Here is a 13,030-nt window from a genome sequence, read left to right as displayed (position 1 = left end):
GGTGATTTATTTATTTGCTGATCTGTAGAAGGAAGGAGAGGAGCTTGCAGCTGGAAGTTTGATGGTGGCTGGGCTATCTTGTGTATCTAGCCATTCATCTGTTACATGTAGCAAAGACTTAGTGAGTTGTCTTGCAGATAAGATTGGAAGCTCTCATCTTGTGTAAAGACACCAGTTAACTTGATGCATGAGCAGTCCCGTCCTTCTGTGTGTTACCCGATCTGCATTTATTGCTAAACCATTATAATTTTGTGGCTTTGAGCTTATCTACTGATCATGAAGCCAGCAGATCTTGTATAATGTATTGTAGAGAAAGGAGCTTGCAAATTCTGCAGGTGACGGCCTGGGGATTTGTAAGCCTCGCAAGCTGACAAGCTCAGGATTTATCCTCTTTCAGAAAGAAAGCTGGGAATTTAGGTGCAAAAACCTGCTAATGCAATGTTAAGTTGGTACAGTTAGAATGGCAGTGCAGCGAGCAGCATTAGCCCAGCTATACTGCACATATGCAATGTCTGATTCTTTTCTTGTTAAATATGCAGCTCAATATATTGGGGTCATAAAATGCATCCTGCAAAACGTGTAGGACCTGCAACATGGCCAACCTATCACTGTTGCTGGGGCCTTGTCTCTAGTATTTCCTGGCTGTCTGCAACCTTCAAGTTGCAGTATGCAGGTTCTTGTGCTGTGTGCACATGCAAATGCTCAGAGTTGTGGGCTGATTCCCTATGACTTTGTGTGAAAACGCCATCTTCTCCTGATAGCCAGCCATGGCCTCCTGTTGTGTCAACACTTGACATCAGAATGAAATCCCATGGAAGTGGTGAGGATGCTGACACCGGTCTGGGCTGCCACAGGGATTTTCCCCTTTGGATTTGGGCATACAGAGACACTGTCTTTAAGGAGTCAAAGCCTTTTATTTTGGTGGGGGGCACTGAAGCCTCCAATTAGATATTTTGGCTCTGAAGTTTGTGAGGAGCTGTGTGAAGAATTCCTGGATCGGGGCTCTTCCTCTCTGACAAGATGGGATTCTGTTTTCCGGAGACCCTGATATCATGTGGATTGCCAGCTGAAGAGAAGCTTCTGGATGCCTGCGTTCCTGCCCTGTCTTTCCAAGGACACGTGTCTCACCCTTATGGGGGGCTCTGGAGAGGCAAAGTCATGAATGAAAAACATTTTTCTGTTTTACCTGAGTTTATATAAAGCTTATTCTTATAAAACCTCCGTGTGGGGCTGTCTGGTCTGCTGGCGTCCCTTCACCTTGACACTTGTTGTTTTGGGCTTTGGGGCTGGCTCAGCACCACGCCCCTTCTGGTGCAGTTTGATCATTTTACCCTCGTCCTCAGATGTGGGGGGTTGGGACATACTTAATTCTGCTCCCCAGAGGAGTGGATTTTCCTCTCCCACCAGGTCTGGCCGTTGATTGAACCATGCTGCAGGGGTTGAGCTGTAGTTCTAGTGGCGCTGACAGCCACTAGGCTGCCTCCAATTGTACAGTGTGGTCTTGTACTCTGAGCATGGTTCTAGCCATGGTCCTTCTGCCTTAACCCATGGACAGCACTCAGCAGTGAGACTGCAGGTATTTCTCTCTGACTGTCTGTAAATGGAAGCCCCTGATTCTGGTCAGTTTGTGATGCTTCCCCCTGTAGAGCCACACAGGTCAATGTGGAGCTGGTTCAAGTGACTAAGTAGGAAGGAGAAGATTCAGAGCCAGCACCCTACAGCTTGGGTGTCAGAGTGTAGGCCAAATACAGAGTAGGGTGTTCTTCCAAGTTGCCTGTAGCTATTTCTCCCCCTTCAATGTGGAGGTGCAGCCATCTAGTGAAGGTGGAGCAGGCCAGGTTGGAGCCTGTACTCCTCAGTTCTATCTCTGTAGAGAGGAGGCTGGCTTTAACCTGCTCTGTCCTAGGCTAGTTAGATATGACTTCTGCTTTCTGGCACCCTGAGACTTCTGCTTGCAAGTGAGCAAAGCTCACGCACCATGGCTGCAGGCTGTGGACAGGGCTTGTGCTGGTTCTCTAGGAATATTTATTTGTAAAAAAGATCTGTGGGTCAGGGTAGGGTCCCACCAGTGGTTTACATGAGCTGCTGGATTCCTTCTCTTACAAAATGTCTGAGGTGGTTCTTAAACACAGCAGGCTTTGGGAGAGGAGGTAGGGGCGGCTGGCAGTTAGCAAGTGTCTCCATCATTAATAATGGGAGCTGCTCAGAAAGAGCCTGTTTTTAAACAGGACTTGGAGGAAGCAAATATCTCAGTACAGACTCTGAGAGGAGCTGGGTTGATACCACATCAAGCGTGTCCCTCTCTCTCTCTCTCTCTCCTGCTAGGAGACTGGACAATGCCATTCTAGGGGGTAGAGAAGAAAAGCTGTTACTAATTGCATCAAATCCTACCTTCTCCCTGGCAGCTAACCTGGCGGGGGGTCCAGCTAGGTACCAGAGTACTGGTAAAGATGAGGATGTTTCAAAGACTTCCCTCAGCAGAGCTGGAAAAGATGGTGAAGGTTTTTCAATGTCAGAGAGAGAGATTGGCCAGCCCTCTGCCTTCTGTGAAGCTCTTTGCCCATAGCTCTGCTCTCTCGTTTGGATGATCCACTGACAGTTACTATAGCAACCACTGCTGCCTAGGATGGGGATAACTGTTGCCATGGTGCTAGCTGGGGAAGAATTCTGCAGAAGAAAAACATTTAATTATTAACTTGTGGACAAACATGACTTGCGGAGATGCACACCACCCGCCTCCCCAGCCAAATAGTTCACTTGTCTGGAACATGTGGTCTGATCATGTTACTGACTGTCGCTCTTACGCTTTTCAGATGCAGCTGCCTCTCTTTGCAATTAGGTGCACAGCCACCTGATCAAGGCCTTTGATAGTGGGCAGCAGGTGAAGCAGAAGCCTCTGGAAGTGATGTTAATTTGTGCCCGTGGGGCACAAATTAACGTATGTAATTATCCTAGAATGTTCCAGCCAGATCAGACTTGCTAACAGTTTGGCCTGGCCCTGCGCTGACCCTTAACCCTCATGTATCTTCACATGACACGTTCCCCGTAGCAAGTTTAGGGTTTTCTTGTTGGAGTTCAGAGTGGAGTGTTGCTTTAAATGCCTGGGCTATCTCTGCCTCAAGTGTCACCAGGAAATGTGGGGTTTTATGCAGCTGAAAGAATGCTTTGCTTTAATAGGTTTCTTCCCTCAGCAATGGGCTTCAGCTAGACTTGTGATGACTGACATAGCTGAGCTTCTGCACAGGTCTCGGATAGGAAGAAAATTATTTTGGCCAAACCAACAATCAAAGAGCTGCTCTTAGTGTTTCTGCTTGTTCTGTACTGATACTCTGAGAGGGAAATGTCACTGCCACATGCCAACAGAAAGCTTTGTGCTTAATAGCATCCCTAACAAACTCCATTTCCTATGAACTTTCACTATCTGCTGGTGATGGCACCCTGCAGTAAAATCCTGTGGAGCGTAAGTCTAATGCTTCTGTTCTTGATGCTGTTGAGTGCTCAAACAGTTCTCTGGTTAAGAGCATCTGCAAAGAGGCTCCTGGAAGAGGAAAGGCACAGGATGTGCAGTTAACTTTCAGTAACACAGCACAGTACAGGCTAGCAACATGGTAATGATCAAACACATGTCTTTGTTTCTGCTCTAGAGTGCTGGGATCTGGTTCCTGTGATTGCACATCTCAGCCTGAGGGCTTTGCGGTTTGGCTCCTGGTACAGTTCGTTGTGCAGCGATCATAGGATATCTTTTTCTCTATCCTGCTAGTCACAATGTGCAGGATTTAAGATATATTCTTAATGTACTGGGGCAATCTTGAATCACACGAGTGATGTTCTATCCAAGGATTTGCCCAACACCGTAGTTGGTATAAGCACTTCATTTGTGCTTCCTCTAAAGCACGCTCCTCCTATCTGGAACCTACAGTAATTCCCTCGCACGTGTTAGGCTTGGTCTACACTACACTACAAACTTATGTCGGTATAACTACGTCCACTCCCTTGTGCGACGTAGTTATATTGAACTAACCTCCAGTGTAGACCATGGTATGTCAATGGGAGGGCTTCTCCCGTCAACATAGGTATGACCTCTCTGGGAGGTGGAGTACCAGTGCCAACAGGAGAAGCTCTCCCATGGACATAGACATAGTCTCCACTATGCACTAGTGTGCAGCTGCAGCACTCGGAAGAATCATAGAATATCAGGGTTGGAAGAGACCTCAGGAGGTCATCTAGTCCAACCCCCTGCTCAAAGCAGGACCAACCCCAACTAAATCATCCCAGCCAGGGCTCTGTCAAGCCGGGCCTTATAAACCTCTAAGGATGGAGATTCCACCACTTTCCTAGGTAACCCATTCCAGTGCTTCACCACCCTCTTAATGAAATAGTGTTTCCTAATATCAAACCTAGACCTCTCAGTGTAAGTGTAGACAAGTCCTTAGCTACACTTGACCCTTGTTGACCCTTACCACACCCTTGGGAGGTGGATATCATCCCAATTTTAGAAGTGGGGAAGCAGGCACAGCCGTTAAGTGATTGACCCAAGGCCATAGTAGGGTTGGTGGCAGAGGATGAACTGGGATTAGAACTCAGGAATTCTAGATTCCAGTTGTGCTCAAACCTCAGAGCAGTGGTGCCCAAATTTTTCCTGTCACTCCCCCCTTAATGGAATCTGTCTGTGCCATTACTGCACAGTTGGCTCAGCAGAGGAGCTGGGGCTAAAGGTGGAGCTGGCCTGGGGGTGGAGAACATTCCTCCACACTCCTCAGTTTGGGGACCACTGGTCTAGAGCAAGTCTCTCAGAAATGCCCCACACACTGTTCTTCACTCATGCATTTGCAAGCTAAGTTCACTTACGTATATTGGAGGTCCAATATTTATTAATTTTGCCAGCATAAAATAGGTTTTCAGAGCTGCTTTTACTCTGTGCCTCTGTAACATGGAGAGTAACCACAAGGACTACTGATCTCCCCTCCTGCACAAAGGTAGAGTTGCTGTCTAGTGGCAGGGAATTGGAATTGGTCCCAAGACAAAGCAAGACCAGGGTTGGAAAGAGTGGTGTTCAGGCACAGAATTTAGCAGTGGTTGACTCAGCAAAGGGCCCCATTAACAGACCACGGTCTAGTCAAGATCCACCTCTAGTTAAAAATAGCTGCAGGCAAGTTCCTATTAGCTTCCATGAGTGCTGAAGAAAAGGTAGCAGAACTTACCCCCCAGACTAGTGTGAACAGAGAGGTGAGGCAATATTGTGTCTTGGGAATATTTGTTCTATTTTGGTGAAGTCTGCTTAATGGCTTCAAAGCTGCTTGGCATTTGGATTCTGCCAGAGGGAGGTTTTTAAAAAAAAAAAACAGGCAAAACTTCTTAAACTGAAAAGGCCAGAGCTTTATTGAATGCTGACTGCTTTTCTGTGCCCTAGAAGAAAAGGGATCCAGAAGGTGTAGGGCCAGGGTCAGGACATGGTAATGAGTCCTCCATGTCTTGGGAGAAGGCATTTTTCCATCTTTTCATCTTTCCATTTGGATCAACATGGAGCACTGCAAGCTGGGAATTGTAGCCTCTGTAGGCTGCAGCTCTGTATTAAAGAAAAGGGGTTTTTGGGGTGCATTTGGCCACCCCCACTGTTGGTTGTGATCCCAGAGAGCAGTCTGAAGTCCAAGGCCACACACGCTTTCCTTACTGAATTTGTTTTCCTTCCACAGATTATTTGTGCACTCCTGAGGAAAACGTGTACAAGATAGATTTCACCAGGTTTAAAATCCGAGACATGGAGTCTGGCACGGTACTGTTTGAAATCACCAAACCACCTGCCTCAGGTGAGTGCAGAGAGTGTTGTCACTATTAAACAAATGCCACTTCACATCTCTCTTCTTACGAAATAACCTTTGCCTTTCTCCAGCCCCTTTCACTCCAAGCACTTCCCAAATAGCAAAGGGACCCTGTCAACTTGAAATCTAGTCACTTAAAAAAAATTATATTCCTATCGAAGTTGGGCCTCTAGGCCAGGGGTGGGCAAACTTTTTGGCCCGAGGGCCACATCTGGGTGGGGAAATTGTATGTAGGGCTGGGGCAGAGGGTTGGGGAGTCGGAGGGGGCTCAGGGCAGGGGGTTGGGGTGTGGCAGGGGGTTGAGGTGCAGGAGGGCTTTGGGGTGCAGGCTCTGGCCCGGCGCCACTTACCTCAAGCAGCTCCAGGGTGGCAGCGGTGCACAGCCAGGCTAAGGCAGGCTCCCTGCCTGCCAGATCCGGACAGTCAGGGCGCTCAATGCAGCCCGCAGGATCGCCAGCCCCGTGGCACAGCGGGGCTAAGGCAGGCTCCCTGCCTGCCTTGGCCCCACACTGCTTCCGGAAGAGGCCAGTATGTCCAGCAGTGGCTCCTGGGGTGGGGGAGCAGCAGGCAGCTCTGCCACGTGCGCTGCCCTTGCCCCCGAAGCTCCCATTGGCCGCGGTTCCCCATTCCCAGCCAGTGGGAGCTGTGGGGGGCGGTGCCTGCAGGTGAGGTTAGCGCACGGAGCCCTCCTCCCCCCTAGGGGCCGCAGAGACATGGTGCCAGCCGCTTCCGGGAGCAGGGCCAGGGCAGGCAGGAAGCCTGCCTTAGCCCCGCTGCACCACGGGGCTGGCGATCCTGCGGGCCGCATTGAGCGCCCTGACTGTCCGGATATGGCCTGCAGGCTGTAGACACTAGCCTGCATCAGTGTCCGTTGTGCCAATACGGACATGTGATAAAAAAGCAAGTCCCTTCCCCAGTGTTTTTAATTCGCTACATGTGACAAGAAGCAACAGGTGGATACTGCACATAAAAGGGAGAGCAGCGGTATGAGGTCATGGTGAAACTGGTTAGTGTCATTGGAAGCAGCAGTCTCAGATTTGACACCAGCTTCTCAGTGCCCCTGCCAATTTCTGTGGTTTCACAATCCTGTTTTCCTATCGCTTAAAATGTCTTTCACGCAGCAGCAGGGAAGAGACACTTCTCCAAAGGGAGACTCTGTCTGTAGAGGAGGAACTGAGTATATGTGAAGTACTATCAAAGACACAAAGTAAACAAACTGAAACACATAGGGTTTGTTTAATCTCTGTTAAATCGTTGGTGTTACTTGTAACCATGATGATGACAATTCAGACAGAAGCATGACTTATATTTTTAGTTAAGTGTCCCTTTGAACCTCTATCTCCCTGCACAGGAAATGGAGTTTTCTTCATGTTACAGATGGAGAAACTGAAGCACAAAGCTGAAATGGCTCGTTCAGTGTCCCGCAATCAAAAGTATAACTGGGTTCAAAAAAGAATTAGACAGGTTCATGGAGGATAGGTTCATCAATGGCTTTTAGCCAAGATAGTCAGGGACACAACCCATGCTCCAGATGTCCCTAAACCTCTGATTGCCACAAGCTGGGACTGGACGATGGGATGGATCACTTGATATTTGCCATGTTCTGTTCTTTCCCTCTGAAGCATCTGGCATTGGTCACTGTTAGCCTAGCATCCTGTCTTCCATGTGGACCACTAGTCTGACCCAGTGTGGCCATTTTTATCTTCTCCAGGAGACAGCAGAGTGACTCCAAACACTCTAGAATCTTTACTGACACAGAAGTGCAAGAGTTGAGACACTTAACTGGGTAGCAGCATGACTTTGCAGCTGGGATTGAGATCAACATTTACATTTGAGGAATACATCCTTTATATTTCAGTCATATAAATAACTTAAAATATTGTTCCCCGAATGTAAAGCTCTTGCCTGCTCAGTGATAGAGAATGAAAGTAGCCTGTAAACAGTTTCCCCAGCAGCCAGTGAATAGAAGGAGGTGTGCAGAAGTAGCAGGCAGACCCTTTGCTGTGCTCTGCTGCAGGGCAGTCTTAATGCTGTAAGTGACAGACTAAACAGCAGATATGGCAGAAGTGGCAAGTCTGTGCCAGAGGTCCCACTCAGAAGGAAAATGGGAGTTGGGAAATCTAGCATTTCTAGACTTTTCTGCATGTCAGCTCCCATTATGTGTGTTTGTTGATTCTCCCTCAACCCCTCAAAATGTTACTGAATTTGATGCCATGGAAAGTAATAGGTTTCTTATGTCTGTTCTAGTCAGGGATAGTGAGGGTAGGTGCTGTGCAAGCTTCCCATATGTATCTTTGCTAGCACATTTCCAGCACCAGTGGATCTTCCAGTTCTGGGCCTCACTTTCCACTGTTAAATCACCTGTGCCCTTGCCTTCAACTCTCTTGCCATTCCAGCAGTGAGTCTCCATTGAGCGGAGGTTGCCAGTCATTCCAAACTGTATGCCTGTCTTATATTTGTGAGCCAACTCCTGAGATAGTGGGAGAGAGAAGCTAGTGACCTGGCCTCCACTGTCTAGCTAATTCTGCAAACATTTACTTTGTATAACTGTTTTCAGATTCTTCCATGTTTATAGAGGTGGAATCCAGTGTGTGCATTACCACTTTCTGCTAGGGGATGCTATCCCCATGGAATGGCATGAGGAAAAGGACAGAGCTGAAGAGCCAAACTTTATGGCTCTGAAGCAACACTACAGCCCCACACTGATTTGTGGACAGTGATAGCCACATGATAAAATCAGCTCTGAAGAACCAAAATAAAATAATGAGAATGTGTTGAGGAGATCCAGAGAGAGGCCCACCTTATTCTCTACTGCCACAGCTGACTTGATTCCTTCACAAAGAAATTGCTGCTGCAAAGTTGGACTGTGCTATCTCTATCACTACATTTCCTTCAAGAAGCAGGCAGGTGGTAGATCTGTCTTTAGTTTTCTGGAAGTATTCATACTCGTTAGGGATACAAACAAGCAAATAGATTAGCTGACATAGCATCAGTGACTGGAACTGTTTGGGGTGGAGGTGTAATACTGTACTTTTATATTACCTTCCACCTGAGGATATCCAAGCTCTTTACGGACAATACACAGCGCAGCACCCCTGGTAGATAAGTAAACGTTAGCCACTTTCTGCAGATAGTTAACTTCTCAGTGCCTGAGTTTGCCTGACTTGTTCACAAACATCTTATGCAATCTTTGGCTGGGCCTTCAAACTGAGGAGACAGGCAGTATCAGGAATGGAGGATCTCTGAAGGGGAAGGGGGGACTTCAAGGTACCAGTTAAAGGTGCTCTCCTTAGGTTCCCATTTCTCAGTCCACAATGATGATTTGATTTGTGCCATTCCAGAACGTGAACATGGTGATAAAAAGGATGTTGACCCTAATGCCGGACGGTTTGTACGCTATCAGTTCACCCCAGCTTTCCTTAGACTTCGGCAAGTTGGAGCCACGTAAGTACCTGGGGTATTGTGCTGCTCTTTGTAGTACTGAAATCGGTTGCACACTTACTGGTTGGGGTGAAAGTGTCTTTAGTTTGCTGTAGGTACCAGATAGCTTTGCAACTTAAGTCAGTTTAGTAGAGGCTTTTTGTTGATTGTGAAGAGGATCTCCTAACACCTTGAGGTTTGAACATTGAACCTGCCCAGTGCTTGTACCGTATCGAGAAATCCAAGAGACTAATGCTAGGGTCTCATGTGGCGGTGCAGAACCAACAGGCTACACACAGGTATCCCAGCTCCTATTCGGAGAAGTGTGGCTTGGCAGTTGCTGTCCCAGTTGCTCAGATTTTGCAAGAAGGATCTGCAGCCTCCCTCATTCCCAGCATCACTCCACGGATGTGAATGGAACAATGAATTACAATGTGAACACTTAAAGCACATCAAAATTTGCACCATTGCATCACCTTTGGTGTGTTTGGTAGTACCTGGTGCATGTCAATAAATGATGCTAAAGTGCAGCACCAATAAAACAGATTTTTCTGTAAAACTTCAGTCCAAGAATATTGCCACTGACTTTTAAATTGTAAAATGCAGATGTGCATATATTGGGGGGAAGCATATCCTGAAAAATGAAAACACTAACTGGTTCAGGGAATTTGTTGTTTATTCCAGGTGAGCCTAGCTCGCTCTAAACGTGTTCTTCCCTTCCAGGTAGCAATGTATCTATGGTGGGGTGTTGTGGGTAGAGAGGTGCAAGTTTTGGCTGAGATGCCCATACCTTCCCTTCTAGGTTGGGTGGGAGGGCCCTTTCTGCTCTCCTCAGAGATTGCCTGCAGGATATTGGATCAGGTTGTGTCTGATCCTTTTGTTTTCTCCACGTTCACTTATGTATAAATTATTACAGCAGATTAAATGCTTCATGCCCATCAGTATTATAGGATCACATCCACAATACTTTAATTAAACAAACATCAGCTGCTGTTTCAGTACCAATCCCATTTTTCAGGTGTGTAGAAGTCACTAGTTTGGATTCATGTCAGACTGGAATTTGGGAAACTGTTTCAGTTTCAAAGCAGGGCTATTCTTAAAAAGAGGTTTGCATTAGTCTAACTTTTAAAGAAGACAAACAGCATTTTTGGATGTCTGATTACATCCTAATTAAAGGTTGAATTTTAAAGACTGAGAACTTGTGGGCAGAATGTTTAGGAACAAAGTGAAGGTTTCTGCCTCTAGAGTCTTAAAACAAGCACCCCTAACGTTGTGCTTTGGTTGGGAATCCACATCCTTACTGTTTGGGACAAAGAATCCAAGTTGCATGCCAGCCTCTTCATCCTATTGCCTGCTACTCTGTTCAAGCAATAAATATTCACTTTCATTTGGGGTGGTTGAAGCATGAAGGGACATGTGAATCTTTAGTGCATCTGGCACGTAAATATCTTGTGATGCCAGCTACAACAATGCCATGAGAACACCTGTTCTCACTTTCAGGTGACATTGTAAATAAGAATCCGGCAGCATTCTCTCCCATAAATGTAAACAAATTTGTTTGTCTGAGTGATTGGCTGAACAAGAAGTAGGACTGGGTGGACTTGCAGACTTTAAAATTTTACATTTTATTTTTGAATGCAAGTTTTTTTTGTACATAATTCTACATTTGTAAGTTCAACTTTCATGATAAAGAGATTGCACTACAGTACTCATATTAGGTGAATTGAAAAATACTATTTCTTTTACAGTGCAAATACTTATCAAAAATAAATATTAAGTGAGCACTGTACACTTTGTATTCTGTGTTGTAATTGAAATAAGTATATTTGAAAATGTGGAAAACATCCCAAAATATTTAAATAAATGGTATTCTATTATTATTTTAGAGTGCGATTAATTGCAATTCATTTTTTTAATCGCTTGACAGCCCTAATTAAAATAGCTTTTGAAAAAATCCACCTATACTAAGGAAGCAGTGCTGAATGCTCTGCTCTTTATGCAATATGTTTGAGCAGCTTTTCCTCTACTGATGGTGATTTAAACTGGTGAAATTCACACTCGTATTTCACTTTTGTGCAGGAAAAATAATTGTGTGAATTGTGTAATCCTGATTGCTTTGCTTCCTGGCTGATTTGTAGCATCACATTGTGTGCCTTTATACAAGCATGCTTAGGAGCAGTTGCTTTAAAATTTTCAGCATTGTTTAAAAGGACTGTTGTGTGTGGTGAGCAAAAACTTTTGGCCAGGAACAAAACTCCTTGTTTCAATCTTCCTTTCTTCTCCATTGCAGGGTAGAGTTCACAGTGGGAGACAAGCCCATTAATAACTTCCGCATGATTGAGAGGCACTACTTCCGGGATCAGCTGCTCAAGAGTTTTGATTTTGAATTTGGGTTCTGCATCCCCAGCAGTAAAAACACTTGTGAACACATCTATGAATTCCCACAGCTCTCGGAGGATCTCAGTAAGTTCTTCCAGTCAATGGGTTGCCAGGGAGGGACGATAAACGGAGGTATTTTGGAGGGCTCCATCCCAAATGGAGCTATGTATTTATTGTTAAGTGGGAATGGGAGAGTACAAAAACTATTTGGAAGCATCTGTGTTAATAGAGAAATCACATTCTTGTGCCAGATGTACAACCACCGCTGAAATGGCTGTGCTTGTCTCTTACCAACAGAAGTTGGTCCAATGAAAAATATTACTTCACCCATCTTGTGTCTCTAATATCGTGGGATTGATGCGGCTACAACATTTCATTTTGTGGTGCATTTTTAGAATTATTTCTATCTAACTGTGAAGACCCAAGTTATTTTGTAATCAATTAACATTGCTGTATAACTTAGTGCCGCTGAGCTGCAGAAATTAGGATTGTTGCATATTAGATATAAATGATTTGGCCCAAGTCCCTGGGGCCTTGGCTATCAGCAGAAGAATAACTCTGTGCTGATGATGGGGGTGGGGTGAGGGGGGTTGTACCTTCATGTTTATTCTTTCAACAGCAGTCATGTCAAATATGCCAAGTTTTGAGTTTTTCTGCCTAAATGCCAGCTCTGCAAACTACCTAGGACTCAGAAAAAAAAAAATACAGCTCAATTTTTACCTCCTTCTTCAGAGATAAGATTCTGCACTCAGAATTTACCATAGGTGACAATGGTCAATAGAGAGAGCTCTCACTCTTCAGTAGATGTATTGATCACACTATATTAATTTCATTTATAAACAGCCTGTGCAGGGTCAAATGATTAATAGATGTTATAAGCATGTAACAGGCCTGAGTAGTATGTTATATAGGTAGTTATAAGCACTTTCCGCTGATGTGCTTATAGGTGATTATAAGCAACCTGTTGGACACTAATAATTGATTACCCATTTATTAAAACATCTACCAATCATTTATTAAACAGTTTATAAGTGGGAACCCTAATATGAAGAGATTTTTGTATTGCCTGTGCAATGGAATTAACTTTAGAGTGTCAGACGTAATCACAGGAAGCAGATTCTGAGTAAGAATGGCATGTCCCTAGTCACTTTTTGAGCGCAGCGCCCCTCTGCTCACCTCACCCCCAGCTCCCTTTTAAACCTTATGCTTAGAAAGGAAGGCTTTATGGTTAAAGCACTAGATTGGAACCCAGGAGATCTTGGTTCACTTCCTGCCCTGTCACAGACTTCATGTGTGATCTTGAGCAAATCACTTTGCTTTTTTGTGCTTCGCTTGCAAGGAGAAGCTCATTAATGTTTATTAATAGGGCCCTGAGAAAATACAATTTCATGGACTGCAGAAATCACAAAAGT

The 13,030-nt window shown here is 45.3% G+C and overlaps 1 protein-coding gene across 1 annotated transcript in view; it reads left to right on the top strand.

Annotated features, from left to right (window-relative positions):
- UNC119 (unc-119 lipid binding chaperone) overlaps positions 1 to 13,030 on the top strand; it is a 34,030-nt gene that overhangs the window by 13,318 nt on the left and 7,682 nt on the right. The window contains exons 2-4 of the mRNA XM_054008336.1: positions 5,694 to 5,807; positions 9,161 to 9,263; positions 11,530 to 11,702. Coding sequence (XP_053864311.1) covers positions 5,694 to 5,807; positions 9,161 to 9,263; positions 11,530 to 11,702 — 390 coding nt within the window. The remainder of the gene's footprint in view (positions 1 to 5,693; positions 5,808 to 9,160; positions 9,264 to 11,529; positions 11,703 to 13,030) is intronic.

The sequence above is a fragment of the Malaclemys terrapin genome, chromosome 18 (assembly GCF_027887155.1).
Source record: "Malaclemys terrapin pileata isolate rMalTer1 chromosome 18, rMalTer1.hap1, whole genome shotgun sequence".
Classification (NCBI taxonomy): domain Eukaryota; kingdom Metazoa; phylum Chordata; order Testudines; family Emydidae; genus Malaclemys; species Malaclemys terrapin.
The sequence above is the reverse complement of the archived record's forward strand: the minus strand, read 5'-3'. Positions and strand labels throughout refer to the sequence as shown.